We start from the raw sequence: 27,481 nt of genomic DNA, 5'->3' as shown, positions 1-27,481 counted from the left end.
TCCCTCTCTTTGACTGCAGTAAGCTGGAACTCTGAGCTGTCTTTTTTCATATTTAGCTTTTTGCAAACTTCACCTTGTTACACCACCAGTCCTTCATCCCCAGGCTGGTACCTGTAGCTCTTGTTTCATTCATGCCTTTTGCTGTGCTCATTTTCCTTACCTGGGGATGGGTCCTGAAAGGTGCCCAGCAGTGAGATATCTGAATGCTGAAAAATAATGGTTAATCCTTCTTACGAATGAATTACGGGGATGAAATGTGTATTTGTGTGCTTTCTCTGCATCCTTAAATGTTCCGTTCTGGGCAGAGATGTGTGTGGTGAAGATATTGGGCACAGAGCACACAAAGAGGGAAGTCTGGACTCTCAGTAATTTGCAATGAACATTTGTAAGTAATTCCAGGTATTAAGTGTAACAGTGCTCCCTCCCCCTGTGATTTTCTGCACCCATTTTTTCTATCTCTTCCTTGATTGCTAATCAAATTGCATATAGAAATGTTTTCCTGATGAGTCTCAGTCTCTGGGCAGTCTCTCCTGTGTGCTTCACCACCAAAACATGTAATTTGATCACTCTGTCTATATAATAAAATTCATCTTTTCAGAAGCTTGAAAGCGTTCCCCTCTGTGCCAAAGGCTGAATATCCCAGAGTCTGTTAAGTGGACTTGTCCCCCAAGTCTAAGGAAATAAATGGAGTGCTGATTTGATAGTTTTAAGTACAATTTGAATAATCACAGTATCCCATTTCATAAACTGTGTGCTGCCACAGGCGTCTCTGTTTTGATTTTCATGTTTGGAAATGTTCTGCTGGGCTCTGTGTCCTTGTGGCCAGGCAGGATGAGGGGTTCCTGGGGTGCATTAGGAGCAGTGTGGCCAGCAGCTCAGGGGGGAGATCCTCCCCCTGCACTCTGCCCTGCTGAGGCCACATCTGGTGCACTGTGTCCAGTTCTGTGATAATAATTCTCTTTATATTTCTGAAGCATTTTCCTTTCTAGTTTTTTTCAAAAGTTGTAGGTTTTCATGTGTTTGTCCAAGCTCTCTAGAATGGGTCAATGATTCTGTAAAAGATTTGAGGCAATAATGAGGAGCACACATGAGCAGAGCAGGAGACAGAATCCAGCTGTTACTGCATGGCCCGTGATGGCACTCTTAGACCCAAGTGAATAATAGACCTTTTAGGAGCTAAACCGCCAGCCTGTCCCTAAAATATTCCTGTTTTTCTTATTGAGCTGGCTGTAGCTCCTGAGAGTCAGCAGGTGCTATTTCTGTGCTCCTGCTGTGGCTGTGGAGATGTGACACCAGCTGCCTTTGTCCCCTGTTTGTCACTCGTGTGCTTTGCCAAAGGTCAAGCCCTGAAGAGTTCTGCTTAACTTTGGAGTCTGGTTTCTGATGCTGTACCAAGGCAAATTGTCTATTCAAACACTGTCTGGAATGAGTTGTCTTTTGCTTACAGTGGGCTGATTTGAGTCACAGTCTGCAATGAATAATGAATGCAAAGGAGAGGTTGAAGTTCAGTCACAAATTATTATTTATGAAATTAGTGCTGACTTCTCGTTAGCACTTGCAAGTGCCAGACCAGCTCTTGAAGGAGTTAGGAGATTGCTTAATGGAGATTCATTTATTAAGATGCATGGCTGGCCAATATACTGGTCATCACATTGGTTTTAGGACTGGATCAGAGTGTGAGCAACATTTGCATGGCTGAGGAGTGAAAAACAGCTAAACTACTTTGGGCAAAATTTTTAAAAAATTTTTCTACTCTTTGTATTAAGTAGCTCATTCTTCCCTTCATTTCTTCTTTAAAAGCTTTGAAATAAAGAAATATTGCTATATGATAATTTTTTAAAGTAGGACTTTGTATAATAATGCAGGAATATATTGCACAACTAATCCTTAAATTTTCATTTCACGTGGTAAAGCCTACTGCAATTCCCTCCACACAGGCAGATTTAGTCTGCTCCAAGCTTTGTGGTCCTGACAGAAAAATTATATAGGAATGTCAAAAGTGTAAACACAGTATAAATACATCTGAAAAATAGAATGTCTACCAGATGTTTTATTCATAGGCATGGACCAGTGTCACCTAATCAGGGGGGATAAATGTCTCTTTGAATGCAAACAGTTTATGGGTATAAATTGAGGTTATGTTGTGCCCCACCCTCATGTCTAAATCTATTTTTTTTGTTTTTCTCCTTAACAAAAATGATCTGATTGCTCAGAGGTGAATACCTACACGTAGTTTAGGCACAAGGTATTTTCTTGTTCCTGCTACAGTCATCCTTGGTGTGCACTCACCTTCTTTCACACCCTTCCTGCCCATGGGAAAATCCAGGGAATATGCTTGGCTTTGATGGAACAACTTAAAAATGAATCCAGGTGTAACCCAGATGTTGTCAACAAAGGAACCTGGGGGCTCCTGTGTGACCCATGGAGGGCTCAGTGCCCTCCTGAATTTCCATTCTGCCAAACTTAAAAACCAATCAAACAAGCAAGCAAAGCAAGAACCACCCACCCCAAACCACCCTGGATGTCCAATGCTTTATTTTCCTGGATGGGAAAACTGTCATCGATTGTTTGACTCCAGTTTTGAGCTGGCTGAGATAACACAAATCATTACACTTTAAACTATAAACTGCAAAAATTGAACTTCCTGCCTTTGGTGGGAGCATCTCAGTGGGAACCTTTTGTCAGATGTTAGCTTGCACCGAGGAGACATTGACTGCACAACTTCCCATTGCTGGAGTTAATTGTGTGCCCCTCTCTCACTTCTCCAGATTGATCTGGCCTTCAGCTTCTCCTGCAGACACGCTCCCTTGGAGGGCAGGTGGGAGCTTGGGCAGCACGTGGCAGGGGCTGTGCTGGATTTCTCAGCTTCAAAACAGACCTGAGAGGGGGAAATTCTACCTTGGACTGCCTCGGCAAGCAGCAGGTGCCACAGAAATTTCAGTTGGTGTCCCCAGTTCAGGGGCACTCCTTGGAGGAAGCCAAAAGGGGGAGGTTAATGCTCATTGTCCCTGTCTGGGTGTCTCTGTCTTGGCCTGTGGGATAGGAACAGCCTGGAGGTGATGATCAGCCAGCTTTAACAGCAGAATTTGACCTTTTTGGTTTTATTGTGTTACTTTTAATCAGCTTAGCATTTTGCAAATTTCTCTTAAATATAAAAAAGAAAATTCTGTTTGCTTGTTTGCATTAATGTTTGAGATCTCTACCAACTGAAATGGAAAATATGTCCAAAATCACATTATGTTTCAGTGTTTTTCATTCACTGAACCTATGAGAAAACCAAATTAGCTTGTTCTTTTTTATGGGTATTATCAAGAGTCTTCTTAAAATAGTTTAGAAGTCAAACTATCTATTGATAAAATTATTTTGGATGAACAAAACAGTAAAAGTCTGAGGGCACACTGTTTTCAGCTGCCTGGGATTAGCCTGATTTATTCTGCTTCCTGTTTTGGATTTAATTATGATATCACTAAATATTCCCAGAAGTTATCACAGAACAAACAAATAAGCAAATTAAAAAGAGTTTGGTTTAAGTTTTCTTTTTGTTTTGTTTGCTTTGTGGGTTTGTTTTTGTTTAGTTTTATTCAGTTTGCCCTCTTGGGGGGATTACTTTTGGTTCTTTAAAGGCTTTAAAATGGCTGAAGAACTTGCTTAATCCATGTGCTGCTTGTGGAGAGATGAAAAAGAACATGACATAATTGAAGAAAGGCTGGTGTGAGAGCTAATGTGGTTTTCAGGAGCCTGTTGAGAAAATCATCCCCAGCAGTGGGACTCCACAGCAGCTTCTTGCAAGCCCTGGGAGGGGAATTAGTTCTTTGCCACCATCCCCCTATCCACGAGGCACTGAGGACCCTTGGCCTGTTGCTATGGGAAGAGGAAGGGTTTATAGATGGTTTTGCACAGGTTGGTGTTAAAGATTAGGCAGAATGTTTGGTTACCTGTGCAATAATTCAAACTAAGCATAGAATCTGCTGAGATAAATTTGCTGTTCCCTCGTTCAGAGTTGCTATTTTTAATGCTTCAGCTGCTCGTGAGGGAGTGTTTGTGTCTGGAGCTGTAGCAGAGCTGTCAGGGATGCAAGCTCGGACAAAATCAACCTTTCCTGGAGGATGTGATGCCTGGTGGCTGATTTTGATTTGCATTGATTTGCCTGTGTTGTTGTTTGATTACCTCCAGGCTGGTGCTGGAGATGTGGGTTTTCTGTTTGATCCCCCATTAGGCTCTTCCCTCCGTGTCCTATTGATACCTGCCCCAGGCACTCACTCCTCTGCCCCTGCTGTGTGAGCTCCCTTCCCTCCTGCCTCTGCCGCTGCAGAAATTAACTGGGGAAAATTTGGGGTGGGCCTGGGGCTGGGCACAGCCCTGCTGCTCTGACTGTGCCTCTGAAATAAATGGCAGTAAAACATTTCAGCATTCTTTTAATGCCACGAAGCTTCATGGAACTTCTGTGAGGATTCCTGAGGAAGCTCTCCAATGCTGCTCTATAGCAGGGCTTTGGTTGGAGAGTCTTTTGGAAAATGCTTTGGTCATTTTCTGTAGAGTGCTCTTTGTTTTGATGATTTGATACAAGTTGTGTTAATGCTCAATTGCAGGACTGATACAGGAAAATCACTGACTGCTTCTCTACTATGATTTTCTTTGTGAAGGGAAACTTTAATATTGAAATAATCTCCCCTTTTTCCCTGATCTGGTTTTGCCAGTGGCAGCTTACTGTGAGTCAAGCTGTAGCCCTGTTTTGTGTATCTTCAGGCTGTTACCATGTTTTAGATTATCAATCTGGATTTTATTGGGGTTTCTACCACTCACTTCATCCAACGGCTGTTTGGGGGAGGCAGGGCTGGGGTAGGAGTTTCCCATATGCAGGTAAGGCACCTGTCAGGGTATGGTGGTTCTACCTTGGAACATTTTAAAAGTCCGAGCAGATTCAAGATTGATTTGCTGACAGGAGCATCCATTCTTCTAATGGAAGTGCTGCATTCTGTTGCAGAGCTGATAAGTTGTTGGACAGGACAGATTTGAGGCTCTCCCAAAGCTCAGATTGCTCTTGTGGAATGAGGGGCAAACTCTGGTGGGAGCAGTGCTGTCAGTGCAGCTGCAGAACAGGGAAAAGACACATTTACAGGGGATAGCAGATAATTGTTATGGCTCAATCTTCAGCTTCATGAACCTGCAGAGCAGTTCAGCTAGAACTTTGCTTGCCAAGGCATCCCTTCCTTAGCCACGGGTTTCTCAGCTCTGATTTGAAGATTTCCATTAATGAAGATGTCTGTTCCTCACAGATGGAACACACTGCAGAACACATCTTCTGCAGTCACCAGCTTTTCAGTCTGGTTGGAGCAGATAAGATCATTATTGTTCTATCACGGAGCTCACAGAGCTTTAGTGTTGGATGATCTCATAGAGGTTTTTAATCCATCTGGCTCCATCAAAATGGGCTCTGTTACCCCTCAGTGGGTACCCACTGGTATTAGCCAAATTACTCAGAAAACATGTGATTGAGTCATTTTCTTTCAGGGTTGATGTGGTGTTGTAGGTGCTGGTATTTATGTGCATTGTTTTTGTAAGATGCACTTGTATCAGTCCCAGTTTGGGGCAGTCTGTGATAGTTTATTGAAATGTAAATTATTTACTTTGGTCTATCTTCAGAGAGAATAGCTTTTTCTCTGGGGAAGCATGCTAGATGGAGAATGTGAGATGAGATTACAACTTGCCTAAGAGTGTCCCTTCTGCCCAGGACTCTCGATTTCATTTTTGGATTCTGCCAGTGACACAGCTTAACCCTCAGTGAGAGAATCAAGAGGGCATAGCCATTTGTGCTTTGGTTTGTTGTTTTAACAATGGTTTTTTCAATTCTTTTCTTCTGAAATGGTATTTATATTTCTAAAGCCCATTCAAGTAAAGAATGATGTACATGTGCAAAATACTATTATGCTATAGGCTGCTTTTCACATTTCTAACATCGGTTGTCAGTCTGGGGCAGTTGTTGTACATTTGTGTTGCTGGGAGAAGGAAATTTACTGCAATGCAAAACCCACAGGATGTGAAAATGCTTTATGTCTACCTGGAAGGTGTGAGAGTACATCACTGATAAGGAACTTTGCACAGTTATGCTGGTAGGGTGATGTGCTCATGGAGTCACACACAAAATATTGACTGGAGCTGGAGAATCCTCTTTGGCAGCTGCTGTTTGTCTCCTCTTTCCTCTGTGGGTCCTGGAGGAGTCAGCTGGGAATTAGACTGTAGCCACTACCAGGAGTGGATTTATAGTCTTTAATGGGGGAAAAATGGGGAATTTCTTTTGAGGCAGGGATGTAAACAAGGCAGAGAGGGAACGTGTGGGCTGGGTTACAGAGAGCCAGCATGAGGGCACGGAACACATGAGGAAATTATTCCCTCCCAACTAGGGAAATCACAGCCACAGCTGCCTGATATCTTCTGTCAGAGGCTCTCAGCTTTAGCCATTATTTCTGTTGTGGAACAAATGAACATGTGCTGGTCCTGAGCCCAGAGGCAATTGCAGGGATGGAGGTGAGGGGGACCAAGTGCTGCTCTGGTCCTCTGTGTGTCACACAAGCACAGACTGAAATCTGTGCTGGTTTGGGCTGGGTTCATTTGAGATGTGACAGGACATTTCTCCAGCAAATCCATCCCTGTCTGTGTGTCAGGTATCTGCAGCAGCGCAGCCCAAGTCTTTTGAACTTCTGGGAAGAGGCAGCTGCTGTGCTTCAGGCTGCAGTTTTGCTTCTGGTTTCTCCAAGAACTGCTTTGAAACCAAAGCAGTGCTGCCAACATTCTTTCAAACAATGAGCCTTCTTCAAGAGTTTAATATTTCTGCATGGACTCTCAGGGAGGCATTGAGTTTTCAGAGAGGGGGTGGTTGTTTTTTATTAGAAAAAAAAATGTTTTTTTCCCCTTCTTTTCAGCACATAAGCAATCAAATTTCTTTGGTTTATATTCTGTGCAAAGGTCTGAGTTTGGAGCTTCATCTCCTTGTGGGTTTGATTTCCCCATTGCAAATACCATGTTTGTATGTTTTCTTTGTTATGGATCTCAAAATGTCCAAATGTCTCATAAATTACAGTTTGGACTTCTGCAGCTGAATCACCTGTAACCAACTGTGCAGCTCTTCCTCCCCTTCCTGGCTCACCTCTGGCATTCCCCCACTTCTGAATAAAGAGATTTTTTAAAAAGGTCGGGCAATTAGCTATAACAGTAACTACCAATATTTTTGATTCCTCAACATATAAAACTGCCAAAAAACTGTAGAATTCCCTCCATTAAAGGGAGTTGCTGAAGTTCATGACATGCCTTGATTTCTGACTCCCGATGAAAACGCATTTCAAACTCTGTTCAAACACAAGATGTTCAGCAATAACCATTTGCTTTCCTCTAATTTTTCACTAAGAACCCATATGATTTTAAATAAAATAGGATTCTTTAAACAATTATGATTTTTCTCTGGCGTAAAGAAGGGTCCTGAGTGTGTTTGATAAGGCACCAACAAAGAGCACGAAATGAGCAAAGCTGATTCTGCAGATGTCTGCAGATCATATTGAGATATAATTGAAGGAGAGGAGCTTGTTGCTTCTGATGGTTTAAGTGCCTTGCACACCCACTGCATGCTCTGAGCACAATAAAATGTTCTATCACACATTCTTTTCATCATACCCAGCATAAGATCCATACTCCTGCAATAATAGCAGGGATAATTAATTCTGGCTTAAGTATTTGGGAAATTATTGAGTGCTGCAATTACAGCCTTTCCAAATGACAATCTTTAGAAGCAAGAAGCTGCCTCTACATCCCCCCCAGATCTCAGTGCACTGAGAAACTTCTCTTCAGCACCAGAAGGAAAAAGCCCCTGCAGGAGTGAATCTTAATGTAGTATTAATTGGGTAACACAGCTCTGAAACACAGGGGGTGCATTTAGAACAGGACAAATAATCTGAAACACAAGTTTGATGAATTCCCTTCATCTCTGTGCTGTGGCTGCTGCAGCACTTTTGTTTGTATTGATCTGAACGGCGTGGAAGTTTTCTTTCATCTGTCATTTACATTCATTTTACCTCTTGCAATTGCCTCTGCCAGCTTTACATGCTTGTTTTCTGGTGAATCTATTAATAAGATTTCCAGTACATCAAAAGAATTTCTATTGGGCAAAGGTAGAATATAATACACTTGAGGTGTAGGAGGGTTCCTAGCTGCAATTTTACCTACTAAAAGTTATTAATGAGTTTTGTGAAGTAAAGAAAATAATTGGAAAGCATAATGCTAATTGCATGCTATAGATTTTCCTCTATTGCTTACTTGTTTAGCAAGTGACTTGCAGAATGGAATATTTGCACCATAGCTTTTTTTCTGATTGCAATATGCCTTCTGAATTGACAAAAATAGGCCCAAAGGTCAAATTAATTAAAAACAGTAGGAGAAAGAACACAAGCTTAATGCTGCAAGTTTGTATTTACATATTCTTGCCTGAAAAATGTGTGAGGTGCATTTTGTTGTGCGCAAAGCCCAGATGCTGTACGCCCACAAAAATAAGACATATCTTAAAGAGTAGAATAAATGGAATTCTTTACTCAGGAAAATTTCTGCATGATGATGATTCCAGGGTGGGCAACCAGGCCACTCAGCATGGCAGTGTCACTGGTGCAGGGGTGCAGGTCTGTGGCAGTGTGAGGGAGGTGCCCATGGCCACAGCATCCCCCTGTTACCCATTTCATTTATGCCAGCTCTGCCCACATTGATGTTATTGCCTTTTCCTACTGCTGTTTCCAAAATCCTCTCTGGCTCTCAGGCATCTACAGAAATTTGCCTTCCCCTGAGCTGTAGGAACACAGAGCAGACCCAAAGCCTTGCATTTGCTCCTCCATGGCTGCATGTTACAAGGGATTTCAGCCTTCCTGGATCAAGCAGGGCAATCAGACCCTGACCCTGTCCTTGGTGTCAGCCTTGTAAAAGTACTTCAGATTTATGGGTTGCAAGTTTAATGTGGTTTGTATGGAGAATAATATTTACCTCTGATTTAACCAAGCTGTACATGAGATTTGAATAATCCTGAAGTAATGATTGTGTGTGGCAGGTGGGGGGATGGAGGAGCTCTGAGAGCACTCAGTGAGTTTCAGGACAAGGCTGTGCTCTTGCCCTTCCCTCCCCAGTCCCTCGGCTTTCTCAGCTCTTTGGGGAACTCAAGAACTTTCCAAAGGTGCAGGGACTCAGACTGAGGACCGTGCTACTTATGAGTGCACAGTAGTGCATTTTTGGGGTTTATGCAGTAAATGGTTTGGGACCAAGCTGGTTTTAAGCCTCCTCTGCTTTGCTCAGTGCTGTGACAGGGGCTCTGGGTGTCTGTGCAGTCAGCAGCCCTGTGAGGAGGAGCTGCCCTCCAGAGATGCCCAATCCTCACTTTTAGGACTCCTCTCCTATCTCCTCTTGGTGCTTTGTGTATTTTTGCATTTCTCTTGGCTGCTGCAGTTACCAAGTGAAGTTCTGCCTGGGTTTCTGGTTCCTGTGTGTGGCTGCAGCTCACACCTTGCCTTGTTTGCCAGGGAAGCTGCCCAGGTCCCAGGTCTGGGCTTTGCAGAGCCAGGTCCTGGTGACAGAGCCCAGTCCAGAACTGACCTTGCTCAGAGCTGGGCTCTCAGTGGGGCTGCAGGGCACGAGTCCCACGTGTGGGTGTGACATGGGACAAGGACAGCTGTCCCCTGCTCAGCTGAAACAGCAGCTCTGGGCTGGCTGTGGGCACACAAAACCTTCCCAGCCTTCAGCTGGATCCTCTCCATGTCCCTCACCCAGAGCTGCATCATTCCTTCCTGCAAACTAACGTGTGCTGCATTTCCTCAGCAATTTGTGCTGCTGTGTTTTGCTCCAAGATGAGTGAGTAATCTTAACGCTGCTAAAGAATGGCTGCACTGAATATGGAAATAAGCTGGGAAGAAGATTTAAGGAACAAGGGAAGGCTAATGGCTTTATATTTTGCTTTGCTGAAATGACACGAGTGGTGAATTGTGAAAGACAGTTATATATTCTGATTATCTGAAAGGGCAATTGCAGAGGCATCGCTCTGGAGGAGCGAGGGATGATCTCAGTGATACAATGCAGCACTTCAATTTGCAAAATTCTTCCCATTTGCAAATAGATATTTCAGACATCCATTTAAGAATGCATTATTAGCATGTAGTTAGACTCTAGTAACTTTGAATATTTCATGTATTCTACTGTAAATAACAGCTAAATCTTATTCATTATCACCCTGATAATATAAGCTGTGAAAATAGTGATGCAAATGGGAGATTTCTGACTTTAATCAAATAAAACACAATCCTTTTTCTTAAAACAACTTGGAGAGAAAAATAGATCTTTCAGATGTTTGAAACAAAACCAAAGTATTGTTCACCATAGCATTTATCACCCAGAATCTTTCCTATTTACAATAAGAGAAGATTGAAAGAATGCAAAGTGTACCAGTGAAAAATTCCTTTATTTCACTATGTGGAATGACTTCTCTTGTTGAGAGCAAAACTTTTATCTTACAATTGGAAAGGGAATTTCAGGACAAAACTTTTAGTGGAAGTTTTCTTGATCCAGAGAAATTTTCCTAGATCACTGAAGTCCACTAGAGTGTCCTGCTGCTAAATGTGTCCATCCCAGGATGCTGGAATTCACCTTGTGCAAATCAAATGCAGCATGAACTGCATCACCGCTCACAAATTTTGGCCTAGAGCTTTATTTTTTACATGCCAGCAGGTTTTCTTGGTAACTCTTACTTCTTCCTTAAGCAGTTCACCTAAAAATGGAGTAAGTATTGCTGAGTAAGAGGGGTGACCTTGGTGGCCAGCACACTGTAAATTTAAAATTAAAGATGGGTAATCAAGGTGGTTGAAAGATATTTTCTCAAGGCCACAAGGACAACTGTTGCAAGGATAACCCTCTGCTACAGAGAGCACAAACCAGAATGCTTTCACTACTCTCTAAGAAAGTCTTGAGTTTCCTCAGAGTCCATTTTGGGCAAAGGAAAACTTTTTGTCTATTCCTTCTCTTCTCCAGAAAGAGCAAGATGCTTTTATTGACAGCTGCATGAAATACATTCATTTTATCCTTGCATTTTATCTCTCATCAATTCCCATTCTAGCTAATCAAACACTTGATATCAAATATTATAGATTTCCTGCTCTAACAAATAAAATGCTGTTATAATAAAGGTGTGCTGCCATAATAAATGGTGGAGTGAGATAATGACGTGCCAAAGAGCTGCCTTGTTACTCATTTTAGAAGATCCTTTTGGCATTTTTGGTTTTGGGTTTTTTTTAGCCATAATAAAATGTGTTCAATTCAACAGCTACATGAGTGCAAATCAAACATAAAGTTACTGCTTGTCTGTATTACATGGACTGCTTTATAGTCATCCACACTGGGAGAAAAGATTTTATTTAGTAGAGCGAAATGCAGCTGAAGTTGCACCACTCCTTGAACTGGAGCAGTTAAGAACAATCCTTGCACAAATCTTATTTTGCTTCTGACTTTGGCACACTTGCAAGCAAAAAGACCAAAATTAGGTAGAAATCCCTTTTTCTGGGAAGCACTAATAAGAGCAGCTCCATTTCCTGCCTCCAAAATGATGAAAGAACATTTCCAGGTGACTTCAAGTGAACACTTGTTCAGCTCCTGGAGTTACACACACCAGTGTTGCTTCAGAAAGATTTGACCTTTGCAGGAAAAACTGAACAGGAAAAAAGTGGCAAAGGGAAATCGGATCAGGTCCTTGAGGTTTCTTCCAGGTCTCTCCAGCCCTAATGACCTCCTCAGGGCTGCATTTAAGGCTTAGCCTTGACTGTGATACAAAAGGACCTCACTGGAGGTCTGTGAGTAATTCAGAATATTTATCATTCCATGAGTCCATACCTTGCTCATGAAGCAACATGAAATTTATTTATCTGAGCCACGACTGAAATGTATAATTAGCATGATCAAATTAGAGCTAGAGTCCCATGGACGTTTATGAAAGTAGAAATTCTCCTCCATTTCAATGTTAGCACAAAGAATTCACAATTGTGATAAAACCCAATCAATATTTCTGCTGGAAAAGGTTCATGCTGCTGGGGCAGAGTCAGAAGTGATGTCACATATTGCTGGAATGGTTCTGTATTGTTGTTTATTATTGTGTTCTTTTAACTATAAAATGGCTTTGCCTATCCGATATCAAGCATTCAAGATTATAACCTCAAGGATGATGGAAATTGAAGAATGTATTAAAGAAAAAAATCAGAATTGATATTTTCCTCTTTTTCAAACTTAGCAACAGCACAGCCATAGTGCAACTTTCATGTGTAATTTTAATTTAATCACATGTCAAATTGAAGGCTTAGATGAATTAAACTTTAAAAAGCATGCTCTCAGCTATCATTTTGACATCTAGCATGCAATAACTGCCTTTCAAAAGCTAAATAAAATGTTTGACATGCTTTAAATGTTATTTTCAGTTTTATTTGCTTTTTATTTCACTTCTTTGTTGTTATTTTAAGAAGCCCAGAAAATACAATTTAATTGCTAAGTGTTGCTGGGGAAAGTCTTATGAGAGATGCTCTGGTACAACGAGGATTAGTGTCTGGAAATAAATACCCTTTGAAGTTGTTAATCAGAAATTTGTGAAGTTCCAGGTTCATAATGGGTTTGTTCAGCCATGATTTGGGGAATGGGTTTGTTCCATGACCTCAGTGCTGCGAGAGGACGATGGGAGTGTTGCCTTAGCCCCTGGTTACTTCAGTGAAAAATGGAAAATTTGCTTCTTGAAGCAAAGTGTTGGTTACAAACCCCTTCTTTTCCCTGCCTGCATGGGAAGGGTTTCCCAGAGCTCTCTTGCAATGGCCAAGAGCTGCAATATCTGACATTTCCCTTATCAGCTGGCTGCAGTTTCAGCTGCCTGCAAGAGGAGCCTGCAGGGGCCTGGACGTGTGATTCCTGAAAGGCACCCGAGCGAGTGAGTGCTGCAGGTACAAGATAGCCCTGCAAGATTATTTCCCATCACTTGAGAGAGTTCTTTGTGTGAGCGAGTCCAGCTATAGGATCTGACAATTTGAAGTCATTTCCATTTGAGCAGGTGTAGGGGCACCATCTGTTCTGCTGGTTTTCTGTGGAGGTAGTAATTCTTTCATTGAAAATGTACAAATCTGTCTAAGATAATCACCCACGTTGACTTTCTATTTGTCTGGGCAGCCAACCTAGCTTTTATTTGCCCTTTTGAAATTAATAGGTTATGCTTCCTGGTTTTAAATAAATTAACAAAGTGGGAGTGGTTATTTAAATCAATAAAAATGAAAGCCTAGAGCTATTTACTTCTCTTATACTACTGTGGAACAGTTAGATTTTTAATCACAGTGGGAAAAAACAAAAGTATTTATCAAATGTTCTCTTCTTTAGAAGCATCCAGGTACTGTATTTTCCCTTAGTAATTAGTGAGGGTGTAAGATACCAGTTACTAATGTTAATGAGATTAAATTAGGAGGTCTAGCAAAATATTTAACAAGAATGTCAAAAGGATTCTATTGGATTTCTTTTGGAAGTTTTGAAGAGCTGAAAATGCAAAGCCTTGCCAACATTTAAAAGGGTAAATATGGTATATTGGGAAAACAGCAGGTCTGTTTGATTTGACAAACAAATGGAAAATCAGGAACTGAAAGTGAAGCAACCAATAAATTCAGGGCAGTGGCTGGAACATCTGAACTTGTTCAATGCAAAGAAAACCTTGTTCACCAAGATTCATCTGTGTGAGATGATAATTCAGGTTATTAGTGTTGGCAGTAACTGGGGTGGTGCTTTTTATGTCAGGAAGGGAAAAACTGATTTTAATTCCCACTAGACTTGGACTTCTGAAATCAGCTGGGTATTGCCACTTGGCACAATGCCTCTTTCCTTCCCCCAAAATATGAGCCCTTCATTTTTCTTTTTGAAAAGACTCCAACAAAACAAAAACCCCCACACCCCAAACCTAAACCCCAAACCCACTCCTATGCAAGATCACTGCAGGACCCATTAAATAAATCATAAACGATCACTGCTAAATTAGAAAAGGTGAATGCAACAGTGATGTGTTTTTAATGAAGTGTTTCTATTTGTGTGATAATGGTGAGCAATTTGGCATCTTTGTGGATATCCAAGAGAAACACAGATCCCTGCTGGCAAAAATGGAGAAGCTTAATTTGAGTGAAAGATTATAATGATCTGTATTATATATTTTGCCTATGAAAAAGCCATCAAAATAATGAAATACGATCTTAGATTTAGTGTGCCAGGCTGCAAAACTTAGGGGAAATACAGACTTATAAGAGTCAAGAGAAACTCTTTGAGCTGTATTTGTTGTGCTCGACTCTGCTCTGTATGGGGAAATGAAAAATGAAAATACTGGCTTGTCTCTGTTGAGTTTCAACACAAAGACATATTTCTCACTGGGTTTATGGCTGGATCCTCTCAGGCTGTTTGTTTTAATGCTATTCTGAGAATTTTGCACTGATAGTTGCTGGGTCCTGTTTGTCTCAATGAAAGCCTGTGCAACAAAAATTGCTGTTTTGGAACAAAAGGTGATAGTTGAGGATAAAAAGATAGGAGCTGGAAATTGTGGTTTGATTAGGGATCTTCTTTTCTGCTTGTACTTGAAGGTAGTTGTTTTCTGGTTATTTGAGGTATTTCATACCCTCCTAACATTTGAAGTAAACAAGCGACTGAGAAAATTAAAAATTTATTTGACTACACTTTTATTTACTGGCTGCTAATAGTGGAGAGAAATGTTGAAGTAGTCCTGTTCTTTTGTGCTGTCTCACAGCATCTCCTAAATAAGGTCTCTTTTAAATCAGAATTATCATCTAAATAATATAATTAATTCAGCATAAATTAAAAAGTAATGTTTTTCTTTATGATCTCCTTTTAAATGGATATTAATTTGCTTCAATGAATGAAGATAATAAGGTTAATAGTTTAATGTTCCTCAGTTGATATCTGCTGCTTTTTCTATTACCTTTTTTTTCCTTTTTGATTATAAATTGGCTAACCCCTGGTGTATAATACCAGAAATCATCCCTTCAGTGTATCCAAAGCTATTTACTTAGACTCATCTTTTATTATTCCCACTGCCACAGTCTAATTATTGTAGTGAAAGATTGAACACAGAGTAGTTTGGGGCTTTGATCAGTCTTCATATAAATTTCAATAATGAGAGTAAAAGGTTTGCGGTTTTCTGAGATAATTTGATCCCTCCAGACACACTCAGCTTTTACCAAAGGCAGTGAATGCCATCTGAGACCTCTGACAGCATTTGTGTCTGGTCTGTGACATCTCTGCAAGCAAAATGCTTTTCTCATGCCAATAAAGAGTAATTTAATATTTTTAAATGTGGCAGAGAAACTCTAGATTGCTGCATGTTTTTTTCCTTAAAATTTCCCTTCATTGTCCCCTATCAGTTTAATTGTCTGTATTACAAGTTCCTACATCAGAATCCTCTAAGAATGCATAATAGGTTTGCTTGCATTTCTCTCTTTTTGAAAAAGTATACCAACTGTCATCCAGATAAATAAAACAAACCATAATCCTTGTTATTCTATTACTATCGGTGCTGGCTCCCTTCGGAGATAAATAGAAAAGCAGCTGGAGACTGAGGATATTTTGTAATCTTATAAATTGAAATTTAAATGCCTCAAGGAGGAAATTTCCAAAATAATTGTGACAGAAGATAAGTCCCGGCTTTTGGCAAAAATTTTATTAGAATTACTTGTTCCAGATCGTTGTCTGACGCCTGCATGAATTAAGGAAATGGCAGCACTGCCATGTAGAGGGATAGCTGGGTTTTTTCATCTTGATAAATATTTCTGGAAGTGCTCTGTCATGGGTGTTATCAGGTGTGACACACTCAGGGACACAATCAAATTTAAAATCATGAGCCTTTAGCTGATGCCAGTTGATTTTAAATCATACAGGTCTGATCTTTCTGACTAATAACATCTCAATTTATGCAGCTAAATATTTACCATTTTTATTTGAATGTGAGGGTTAGTTAGAAACATTTTTAATTTTGCTTGGGGCATGGAGTTAGTTTTTTCTCACTGGGCTAGGAAGTTAAAAAAACGTTGGTGACTTTCTGGTCTCCTCTACTGTCAGCTGGTTTAAACCTTCTGCTGTATTTTGACAATGAACCCTGAAAAGAAATATTATTTTGTTTACACTTAGTGAACTCCAGATGCACAAAGTAGTAACCAGTTGTACAGAGCAACAATCATTGTGCTCCCAGTCATTTTCAGAAACTAGTATTGGTGTCCAATGTTAAAACTTCAGCAAAAATGTTTTAAGAATACTTAAAGTTCACTGGTTGCTTGGTGAGGAGAGGCTATAACACAACACAAAGGCAGTACAAACCTCACAAAATACAGCCTTTACAAACAGCTCATGCAATGGAGGTGGATTTTTTTTCATACTGTGAATACCAAACTCATTTCAGATGAAAGAAATAGCATTTTCCCTTTCCACATGTCATAGCTGTACATCTGTGCAAGCTGGGTGCAGTTTTGAATGCAGGGAGTGAATGAGAAACATTGCAGGAATGATTTCACTGGATCAACTCAACAAAACTTCACTTATTTGGGCTTTGAGAGGATTGATTGACACTGCTGGTGTGGATAGGGCTCTGAGAGGCAGCTGGGGTGGAGTGGAGTAGGACACATCAGTAATTTCTGTGGCTCCATCTGATTTTTTGGGCTGTGCAGATACAATCCATGCATTTTCACTCAGCTGTGGTGGAAAAGGCAGCAGGAGGAGCAGGACCACTGTCCCTGCCAGAGAGCCCTGGGGCAGCTGCAGGCAGCCAGCTGTGGAATCCAGTGAGCTCTTCTTCTGGTGACCCCAAAAGTGCAATGGGGGCACTTGGGGGTGTTGGCTGTGACCCTTTCACCATCTGAACCTCTTCCCAATGGGCTGCCAGGCTGTCCCAGCAGCCACAGAGGGGTTGTCCTCTCCCATTTCCATCCCATGGAATTGGGAGCCATTCTGTGTTCTGCTCTTCAGAGCTCAACTGCAATGTCTTGGCTTGATCTGTTCCAATGTTTCTCAAAGATCTGCCAAATGAGGGAGAGTCTAAAATCTGCAAATTTGATAAACAGGAAAGCAGGGCTGGAAGGCAATGGATGAAGTCATCTGGAAAAAAAGAATGGCAGGAACAATGAATGCAAAGTGCCACTCTTAGGCTGCAGCAATCGATGGCAATAACCAAAAAGGGAACAGGGAGGAGAAGATCAATAAAGAGGACCTGGGCATTATGATGGTTGGCAAGGACACAAATGTGTTGTGCTGCCATGGCAAAGGAGCTTGCAGGAGATGTGAAATGATCCTGCTCAGTGCTGTCAGGACCTTGGCTGGAGCTGGGTGCAGGGTTTTGGGCAGGGCACGGAGCCGTGAGCGAGCTCCTGCACGGGGGGAGCAGCCAGAGAGAGCAGGAGCACCCGACAGATTGAAATAATAAGGTCTGTTTATTCTGAAGCAGAATAAAGTGCCAAATGCCAGAAAGATGAGTGGGAATAAGCAGACCGTGATGGATGGGAGTGGAGAAGTGATTTATTTTGTAACAAGAAAGAGGCAGGTTCCACATTAGAAGAGAAGCTCTCCATTAGCAGTGGTGAGGCACTGAAACAGGTTTTCTGGGAAAGCCCTGAGTGTCTTACTGGTGGCTGTTAGGAAGTGCTGTCACTCTCATCTGTCAGGGACTGCACAGGTGAGGTTGGTGCTGCCGTGTTCTTGGCTGCACGCGCTGCAGAGCAGCTGTCTGTGGGCATGTGTAATAATGTCACTGTGACAAAAAGAGACTTACAGAAGTGGAGGAGCTGAAAACTCAATGTAATTAGCAAAAACTCAGTGTAATTGAATGTTTTCAACACTGCCACCCTATAGGAACCAAATATCTTGGGACCCCTGACAACATCTGCTCTGTTATAAACACTATATACTTTTTTTGCATAATTGCATCAAAAGTCTGCTCTTCAATTTTGCTAATCCCAGCAGTTTTGTATCCAGAAAGTTTTGCACTGCCTTTCAAATGGAATTTTGAGTAACAACAACTTAAGAATATTTGAAACTGTTTGTTTTTTAGGGTTTTTTGAGTCTTCCTGTTTGAAGTTTCCAAAACATGGATATCAGACACATCAAAATGAGCAGGAGAGATATTTATTTTTTGTTCATATTTTCTTTTAATACTGGTAGAGATTTACATTTCAGTTATTCAGTTCCTAAATCATGCAGGGTCATGTAGGTAATGAAAACTCTGCCCTGTGCCTGGTTCTTTGTTTCATCTGGCTCTTTATTCCACGTCAGGGCTGAGATGCTTTCCATCCTCAGCTCCCTGCTTCCCAGTTTCCAGCCTTTTGCAGTTAGGTACAGGTCTGTGGTACAACAGAAATCAAAGGAGTTGTAATGAAATGTCTGAAGGAGACCAGGGGAATCTACTTTTCATTCATTAGCTTAACGCCTGTGCAAAATCTATGAAAATTGTTTTCAATACAGAAGACTTGTTGTTGTTTGTTCTTTCTTTGCCTCAGAAGAATCCAACAGCATTATAAATGTGTCACATTTTTTAGGCCCAAAAGTGTGGAACAGCTTTTAATGGGAAAGAAAATGTTTTTTGAAAACTAGAAAACTCAGTAGTGAAATAAATTGAGCCTCAAAAAGTGATTGAAATCTCCAAGTCAATATTCAAAAGGTATCCAAAGACTTGTGAAGTCTGACAGAATCTCTTTAGTTTGAGGTGTCTTTCATTTTGCATCAGGGCTTACATTTTTAAAAAACAGCAGCAAGCAGTGCTGTCAGGTGCAGCAGGTTTGAAAGCAGCTCATGAAAGCCTGAAATTGTGCACAACTCGGGGTAACACGTCCTCGGCAGATAACCGAAATAATACATTTCCTAAATTGGCTGCATTGAGCAATTACCGATACCGTGGTGGAAACCGTTGTCATTCTCTTCCTTCCTTGTAGCCCCAGCGCCGTGTCACCTTCCACCTGCCAGATGGCTCCCAGGAAAGCTGCAGTGACAGCGGGCTCGGAGACCACGAGCCCACGAGCGGGGCCAGCGCGTCCCACCCGCTGCCCCTGGGCTTCCCCCAGGACGAGTTCTACGAGCAGGCGTCCCCCAACAGCCGCACGGAGGGAGACGGCAACTCCGACCCCGAGTCCAGTAAGTGCAGAGCTCTGCTCATCTCACCCATCCTCTCATTGCACTCAATCAATCAATCAACCAATCTATCAATCAGTCAATCAGTCACAGGGCTTTTTGTTCCTCCGGGTGGTTATTAAAAGTGAGCGTTGGTTTTAGCGCGGCGGAAGAAGCGCTCTGCTTCTAAAAGTGGGAGGTCTGGCTGTTGGGAATAACACTCTTGGAGCTGTTAAGGGTTTATGGATGAGCTGGTGTTTTTATGGAGCTGGTGTGCTGTGCACAGAGGAGCTTTCTGAGGAGGTTAACGCTGCTGCCCTAATGGTCATAAATACCGTGCCGAGGGAATTCACATTTTTTAACATTTCCCTCTTCGACACTACTGTGTGCTGTAGTTTAACTCATGGGTGATGAGCAGCTCTGTGAAAGGACTGTAGCCTTCAGAATAAGGGTTTCTTGATTTGCCCTTTGAAAGCAGCAATGGCATGTAGTAATAATCTCAGAAGAGTTTGTCATCTTCTGCCATCGCCACTGCCTTCTCGTGATGTTGAAAACAGGGAGGCAAAATCATCAGGAGCAGGAGCTGTGGGTACTGGCTCTGCTCTCTGTGCTGTGCTGGGATGTGATAGCCAGTTGGAGACTCCACTGAACTTTAGTCAGCTGTTAATTGTCCAGAGGCTCCTTATCTGGATGAAATTGAACCGTGCCATTGATAAAGAGACACCTGAATGTCTCTAAGCCTCTGAGGCCTTGTTAGCGGCTTAATAAGTGATTTGAAAATACATCTGTTCTGGGCAAAACTTGGCCCAAAAGGTGGATTTCAGCTGCTGTAGTGAATCAGGAGGAATGAATTAGTGAGTGCTATGTGCTTGAAAGAGCTGTAGAAGGTAGTTACATTCTGCAGTGGCAAATCCAGTATCCAGCGTTCCCTCCCATTCCGAGCTGGCTGTGCCACATTCAGCCTGGCTCTAGGAAATCAACTCTGCCTTTGCCTTTGCTGCCCAGGACTGGAGCCTCAGGGGCTTTTTGCACACATGAGGTGTGTCCTCTTTTTCTTTAATTTGTAAACTATTACCTAAGTTTAACATTTGTAAGGTGATATGTTTACTGAAATAATGGCAGACTATTATGTTTTCCAAGTTGATAGACAGCTGACAGGAATCATCAGAGGTTTCTGATCTTGTGTTGGAAACAATCATCATTTGCTTTTGTGTTTATGTATTTGGGGCTGTAATATACCCTTAACAACATTCTAGGCAGTCAAACTGGGTTCTTCACAGAGCTAAGCTCTAAAGGGCTACAAATATACCCCCAAGGAAAGAAAATATCAAGTTATATATTATTTGCTGCTTTTGCTTTGCATGTTCATGGCCTGAACTTTCTATCCAGCTCTTTTTTGTTGCTTGCAACTGATATTTATATTTTACTGGCGTGAGAATGATGTAGATGAAATCAGTGTCCAGGGCCTTTCCTGCAGAGAGTGTGGGAGAGGAGATGGTGTAGGGGAGTTCTCAGAGCAGGCATGTGCATCCTCTTTTGCCGTTTACAAAGAGGCTTAGGTTTGGGATTTGCCAATGCTTTTTGTGCCCAGGTTTTGGAATTATTTTTTTTTAATTTCAGAATAAATACCTGTCATGACTCTTGTAGAATGTGGCTGTAAAAGTAACTCAGCTCTGACATCTGAATGTCACTGACACACATCCCTGTGAGCAGGCTAAGCAGGCATCAGATGTCTTTCCAAGTGTGAAGTTGAAGAAAGTTTAATCACCTGTCTAATTACCTGACAGTTCAGTCTCAAACTTGAAGTCGCAGTTTAATTGGAGTTTATTTTATGTGAAGATTTTTCTTCCCTTCCAACTTGTATCTTATTGAAACAGTTTAATTGAAGTAGCACAATGGTTGCAGCAGGGAAAACTTCTTTTGTGGCCCTTTTTAGTGTTCTATGCCTATATTAATGGCAGCATCTAGTGGCAGGAACAAAAAAGCAGATTTGGGCAGATGTTGTGCTCTCCTACATCTGAGTGAAAAAGGGGAAAAGCCACAGCAGATTTGTGTCCAGTGTGCTGCTGCAAAGTGACTTGGTGCAGATGACAGCAACCCCAAATATCTGATGAGCCCGAGGTTCATGTGGCTCACTTGTGCATGCAGGACACATTTAGCCAACAGTGGAACAGTAAAAATAGCTCTGAATTGATGCTTTCCTCTACAATCTTCTGCTGGATTTTTGGTTGGTGTTTTTTGCTTTATTCCAATTTGGAGTGGCTTGATGCAGTCAAAGCATTTCTTGTCTTCCTTCGTGGACTAAAATGTTGATAATGTGAAAAGAGACAGGAAAATCCAGCCAGGTAATCTGAGTTCATACAGCAGAACGAGCATGGCCTTCATTGCCTCCCAACATCTTTAATATCTGACCTGTCTTAATCTGAAGCCTTGTCTGATTTGTCACCTGGTGGGGATTTAGTTCAGCTTTGCCTGCAAGGAGAGAGATTTGGGGTGAAATGATGTCAGAAATGTCCAGAACCAGCCAAGTGCCCTATGAAAGCTGTGGCATCATTCATGTCCATATTCAAAAGAGTTTTCTTCCTCTTGCTTTTCCTGACTACAGTCCTTTGGTGTTATTTGTTTCTCTAATACTGGAAATTGTTGCATTTTGGAAGCTTTCCATTTATAAGCAATAGCTAAGCGTGTATTGCAAAACACTGAAAAAATGAGCATAAAAAAATAAAATAAAGAAAAAAACCACCCTGAGAAACACTGGTGAGAGGAAGCTTTACAAATTCACATCTGATACAGGACTGAAGCAAGGAGGAGAAAAAAATAACTGTAAGGTTATAGTGGTTAGAAAACTGTGAGAAATTTATGTGTAAACCTTTAAAATTAATTGACTGTGCTAATTAAAATTAGAAATAGGCTATTTAAAATTATTTGTCTTCTCTTACTTTAGTTCCCTCCTTAGAAAAAAACATAAAGTTCAGTGTGCTAGATGCATCATAAGGAAGAGATGCCAATAAACTGTCACACTAGGTAAATAGCAATATAAAAAAAAGTAGGTTTGTAGAGAACCTTATCCTTAAGTAACAGCACTCTTTTACATGATATTCAGATATTTTCTCCTCGTAAGTTGCTCAGATAAGGATGCCTCGATAACTCCTTACGCTAAGGATTTTAACCAAACCATATTTTTCCCCCCTCTTTTCCCCTTCTGTTTAAATACAAAACACACTTCAAGAATAGACAAAGACCAACAATTTCTCAGTCTGAACTTCCCTGGCAAATTCTCTCCCAGTGGTGCCTCTCAGTGGCTGTAAGCAGTGATGTTGATCAAAGGGGTTGAAAGGTACATGTAAGCCTCAGTTCTGTTGGGTTATTTAATACATGTGTAAGATATTAGTGACAAATTTTCATGCTTCATATGTTTTTATAGCCTTATTGAATCTGTTTTCTTTCCTCTAGACAATAAAATTATTTTACTTTTGTTTGGAGGAAAAATAGAATATGACTAGTTCAGCCAAGAAATTGGGCAGAGCAAGAGGAATGATTGCAGCTTGGGGACAGGGAGTGTGGAGGGGAAGCCAGAAAACCTGAAAGTAATCTGCAATTAAATAATAGCAATCATTTTGTATGAAGAAAATGGAAGTATAAACAAAGCTAGCTGAAAATTAAAGTTAATGAGGCAAATCATACTGAGATTTCAGGGTTTCAAATAGGAGGAAACTGGTGCATTAAGGAGAGGGGGTCCCCATGAAGAATATTTAACATGAATTAGTGACTAATAAGCCAAGGAAGTTGCATTGAAAACCAGCAAGTGTAGAGCTAAAGGGGAATCAGCTGACACCGTAAGTTTGTGGCCATGCCAAGCTGGTGCTGCCAGAGGTGTCTGGCTGCTCATTTTTGTCTCCCAATCACACCTTCACACTGTTGAAGAGCTGTTTGGGTGGACTGGATTGAAGAATTCCTGTGGGCTCAACCCCTGGGGAGGGGAAAAGGTAAATTTTAAATCCATGGATTCTCCAATTGCATTTGTTCCATGAGGTACAACTTGTGGACAGCACATGGGTAAATGAATATCTGGGGCAAAGCTCTGCTGGCTTGAAGTGATCATCAGAGTGCAGAGAATCAGTCTAGGAAGAATCAAGACTGCAATCTGTGGTGTTTAACCACATAAGAGGGAGGTTTGCTGCAAGGAAGACATCTGCTCATGATTAAAGACAGCATATATTTCTTCCTCAAAATTAAAAGAACACTTTCACCTTGACTTAATTTTTGATAAGGATGATGTTGATGAGCACAAAGGCAGGCTGCTGAAGAGGGATGATAATGGCACTAAAAGTCAGAGCAGGTTCAGTGCATTCATGTGGAGGAGAGGAGATAATCTTCCTCCCAGAATATCAAAACTGATAGTGTTTTCCTTATTTTTTATGTAATTCTGACACACAAAGTGTCAAGAAAAAAAAAAAAAAACTCTGGTCAAGCTCCAATACTGGAAAGCATTTACAAAGAAGAAACTGAGATATCTATGAATGTAATACAATAAATGGTATCATGGGTTTCCCAAGAGTAGGATGAGATTAGCTCCATTTTCTCACTTCCATGATATGTATTTTTAATATGTACAGTTAATCTATACATATATTTGAGGACTAATAACTGTTATTATGACATTAGGGTGGAGCATTAGTAATTAAGAATGAAAAGATGTAGAATAATACAAGAATGGAAAAAAATTTCCATAATTATCTTCATTAAGGAGTTTGGCATTAAAAAGCAGGGATGTGTCAATGAAATATTCCAGTAGCTCAAAGCCAAGCATCACTGACAATAGAGGAGGAGGTGTGCATGACACGAGAATTGGATTTTGCTAAGAATTTGAAGTAATAGCAGTGGGATGAAATCTAATAGTTGAGAGTCATTCTCATAGGAGCTGCTGTATGTAACTAGTATATAAATCACCAGCTGAAAGTGACATAAAGAAAAAAACCAACTGAGTATTACAAAGATAAACTATAAATCACCAATACCTAATGTGACTGTGAAAAAATCCTGGGTTGCTCCTAGCAGAGAGAAAAAAAGAAGAAAAGAAAAACCCCAGGGGGTTGCTGACACCATAACAGGCCTGTTATGAATAAGGTTGGCTTCCCACATTAAAGAAAGGTGAATTCTCATGAGAAACAGGCATAAAGAAATATTATTAATAACAGGGGAACGGGATGCCCATATACAGAGAAAGGAATTAATATTGGCTCGTTCAAACTGCAAGGTAAAGGCTGCCTGGGGCTGCTCACACCACAGCAGGGAGGAAAACCAAAATACAGCACAGGGCTGATCCCAGGGAATGGGCTGGTGCTGCCTTTGAACCAGCCAAGGCTGGAAATTTGGGGGCTGCAGACGAGATCAGTGAGGAAGCAGAGAAGCAGGGCATGAGAATTCAACCTGGCTGTAAAAAGGAGCTTGAGAAATTTGTGAGAGAGAGCAAATTAATTCTCTGTCCGTGAGAGCAGCAAGTTCAGTGTGTGACACAAGAGGTGACCCTTGGAGGCTGGGAGTGTGGAATCCAGGGCTGAACGTGTTTGCTGAGCCTCAGTTCTGCTCTGGGCTCCAGCCCCAGCTGGACACAGGGCTGGGCATCACCAGGCTGGGACAGTGGCCATGCCACCACCAGCCACGCTGTGACAGGAGCTGGCCCTGCTGTCCCCAGCCCTGCCAGCAGCTCGGGGACAGCTGGGGGATCCTGTAACTCTGCCTGCTGGAGAAGAAAGGGTCAGCACAGGGCTGCAGACAGGGAGCTCATTCTGCCCGGGAAACATGCCTGCCTTTTCTGCCATGCTGACTTGTCTGATAATCAGAAACTCAGCAGCTGCTGAAATATACTCTTTAAACATCATCAATAAGATTCTCAGGCAGCTGGATTTCAGACCTCATGCTGAGGCATAAGAAAAAGTAAATCTACAAAGTCTTAAGTTTCTTGTTCCCTGTCCAAAAACTGGACTGCCAACAGATAGATTTTTTTTTTTTAAACTATGCTTTCAGTTTTTTTCCTTCCCGTCTTCTGTATTTTTTATTTCCACAGAAAGGTTGAAATGTAACAGCAATATTTTAGTTTGGTTGTTACTGAGCTATAAACACACTTAGGCCTAGCTTGAATAAAATAGAAATAAGCTGTCATTAGTTAAAGATAGCAAATCTCAGGCTAAAATACATCCCAGTCTCCCACATCTGCCCACTGGGCCCTTTAACTCCTGCTCTATTGGGCTTTTCTAACCCCATGGCTGAACACTAATAATTAAGTCGGAAAGTGCTGAGGTAATTAATCTTTCTGAGGCAATAGAGTTTGATTGATCTTCTACCTTTAATCAAATTAGCTTGCAGGTAGGCGGGAGGATGTAGGGGCTGAGCACGGCTCTGTGCAGCGCCAGCCCCAGCGCTGACCTCGCTGAGAGCTCCAAGGATCAGGGCTGGGAGCCTGCAGAGCCACCTCAGGGGCTGTGGGATTTAAAACACGGGAGATCTGGCAGAGACCCCCACCAGGATGGGCTCACCACTCCTCTTTTCAGCTGGGTCTCTCTTAGGGGGGCAGTTTCTGTCTGCGTGGCACGTGTTTGAGGGCACTGAGCTTCAAGATGTGTGGATTTTCCAGATGTTTCAGCTCTTTGTTTCTAAAGATCATTTTAGTTATAACAGTAAATTATAGTTTATAAGCTATGAGGTTTTTTTATAAAAATAATTTTAGTTATGGAGTTATTAAAATAATTTTAGAGAGTGAAGCAAGCCAACAGAAACTCCTATAAAGCAAAGCATGATGGTATTCTGGATTTGTTCCTGCCTGGAGAGTGGCTAAAAGGGCACACTGGAGAGGTCAATTTGCAATGATACAGATGAGTGGCTTTTGCAAGCAGATTTTTCACTTGTACCTGAGAGGATACAGATTGCATATTCAGAAATAATTCCATGATTTGGTAATTTGATCCCTGGGTGCCTGACTTAAGAGTTATTAAAGCAGCTGATACAAAGAGGGGAAGATGGACAAAGCACATTAAATTAAAAAATGCAAAAGCAAAAAGATTGTCCCACTTGGCCTCTCAGTCAAACACAGTACTACAGACACAGACACTGAATTTTAAAATTTTATACTTTCTGTCTATGAGGAGCACTCTTTATAAATTATTTTTAAAGTAAATTTTAGATATTTTATTGCTGATATCAGAATATAAAATCTTGATCTACCTCACCTTTTCTACTCTTTGAAGAAAAGGAAGATAAAAGCAAGTTTTCTGAGATGAACCATATTCTTTCATGCAAAATCAATGGGGATTGATGAGGAAAATCAATGGGGAAAATATGCTGGATTTTCTAGACTCCATAGTGGGATGAAGTAACTCGGGCAATACTAACACATTTGTGAATGCAACTCAATGCAATTCTTGACTGAGGTTTAATAGAAGTTACTCTGCCCAAAGTGATTGGGAAGAATAGCTCCACCTTACACTGGGAAATCACTCGCTTCTCATGGAATAATAAGGAAGGCTTTAAAGCATTTGTTTTGGTGGGGGTATTTTTAATAATAAATGAGATCTGACATTTATAAACAGTGATTTAGTGGCAGATGTTCTGTGATATATATTTATGTTATCACTTAAGCTGACATGGTAATGGATAATCCTATTTGTTGTGTTTATGAAAGTTTTAAAATATATTGCTATGGTGAGCAGGCTGGTGGGGCAGAGGAGGAGAGAGAACAAATGCCTTCCCTCCAGTTTTTCAAACTCCTTTCAGCTCTTGCTGTCTCCCTACTTTGTCTAAAACTTCCTCTACTTTCTTCTTCTAAGAGCAGAAAAACACTGCAGATGATGCAATTTCTCTTTTTTTAACCAAATCAAGCTAATCAGTCACTGCAAGAGGAGCTTTTAGCAATATCAAATATTAAGATTTTTTTAGCGTTGAGTTCCTGTTTTAAAAATGGAAATATGGGGGGGAAATTGTCTCTTTTATGTAATTTAAGCCATGTGAAAAATTTCATGATTATAATTTGATTTGAAGCATCATAATTTATTACTTGATTTCTACAGTGATTAATGAAAAATATATCACAAAATATATTTAAAGACTGTCTGCAGCTGCCAGTCGTTCTTAGAAATTAAATGGAAAAATTGTATTTATTGAACAAAGCAGATTCCCAACTGATGGTGCATTTCAAGTCACAGTGTTTGCTGACTCAAAGCTGATCAGCTCAATAAATCCAGTCATTGTTGTTCTTGTTTGTGTAGAGGTGTGGTCATCCTTTACTCTGATGCTTTCCTTCTAACTGGACTTTTGG

At 41.1% G+C, this 27,481-nt stretch overlaps 1 protein-coding gene across 3 annotated transcripts in view; it reads left to right on the top strand.

Annotated features, from left to right (window-relative positions):
• The window catches only part of PCDH11X (protocadherin 11 X-linked), a 416,794-nt gene that overhangs the window by 278,964 nt on the left and 110,349 nt on the right, over positions 1–27,481 (top strand). For 2 of the 3 annotated variants that reach the window (XM_064426477.1, XM_064426476.1), the window contains one exon: positions 18,996–19,194. The exons of the other annotated variant lie outside the window; for it this stretch is intronic. In XM_064426477.1, coding sequence (XP_064282547.1) covers positions 18,996–19,194 — 199 coding nt within the window. The remainder of the gene's footprint in view (positions 1–18,995; positions 19,195–27,481) is intronic. 3 annotated transcript variants of the gene reach the window in all.

Source organism: Passer domesticus, chromosome 7 (assembly GCF_036417665.1).
Source record: "Passer domesticus isolate bPasDom1 chromosome 7, bPasDom1.hap1, whole genome shotgun sequence".
Lineage (NCBI taxonomy): Eukaryota > Metazoa > Chordata > Aves > Passeriformes > Passeridae > Passer > Passer domesticus.
Note: the sequence above shows the minus strand (reverse complement) of the source record. Positions and strands in the feature narration are given on the sequence as shown.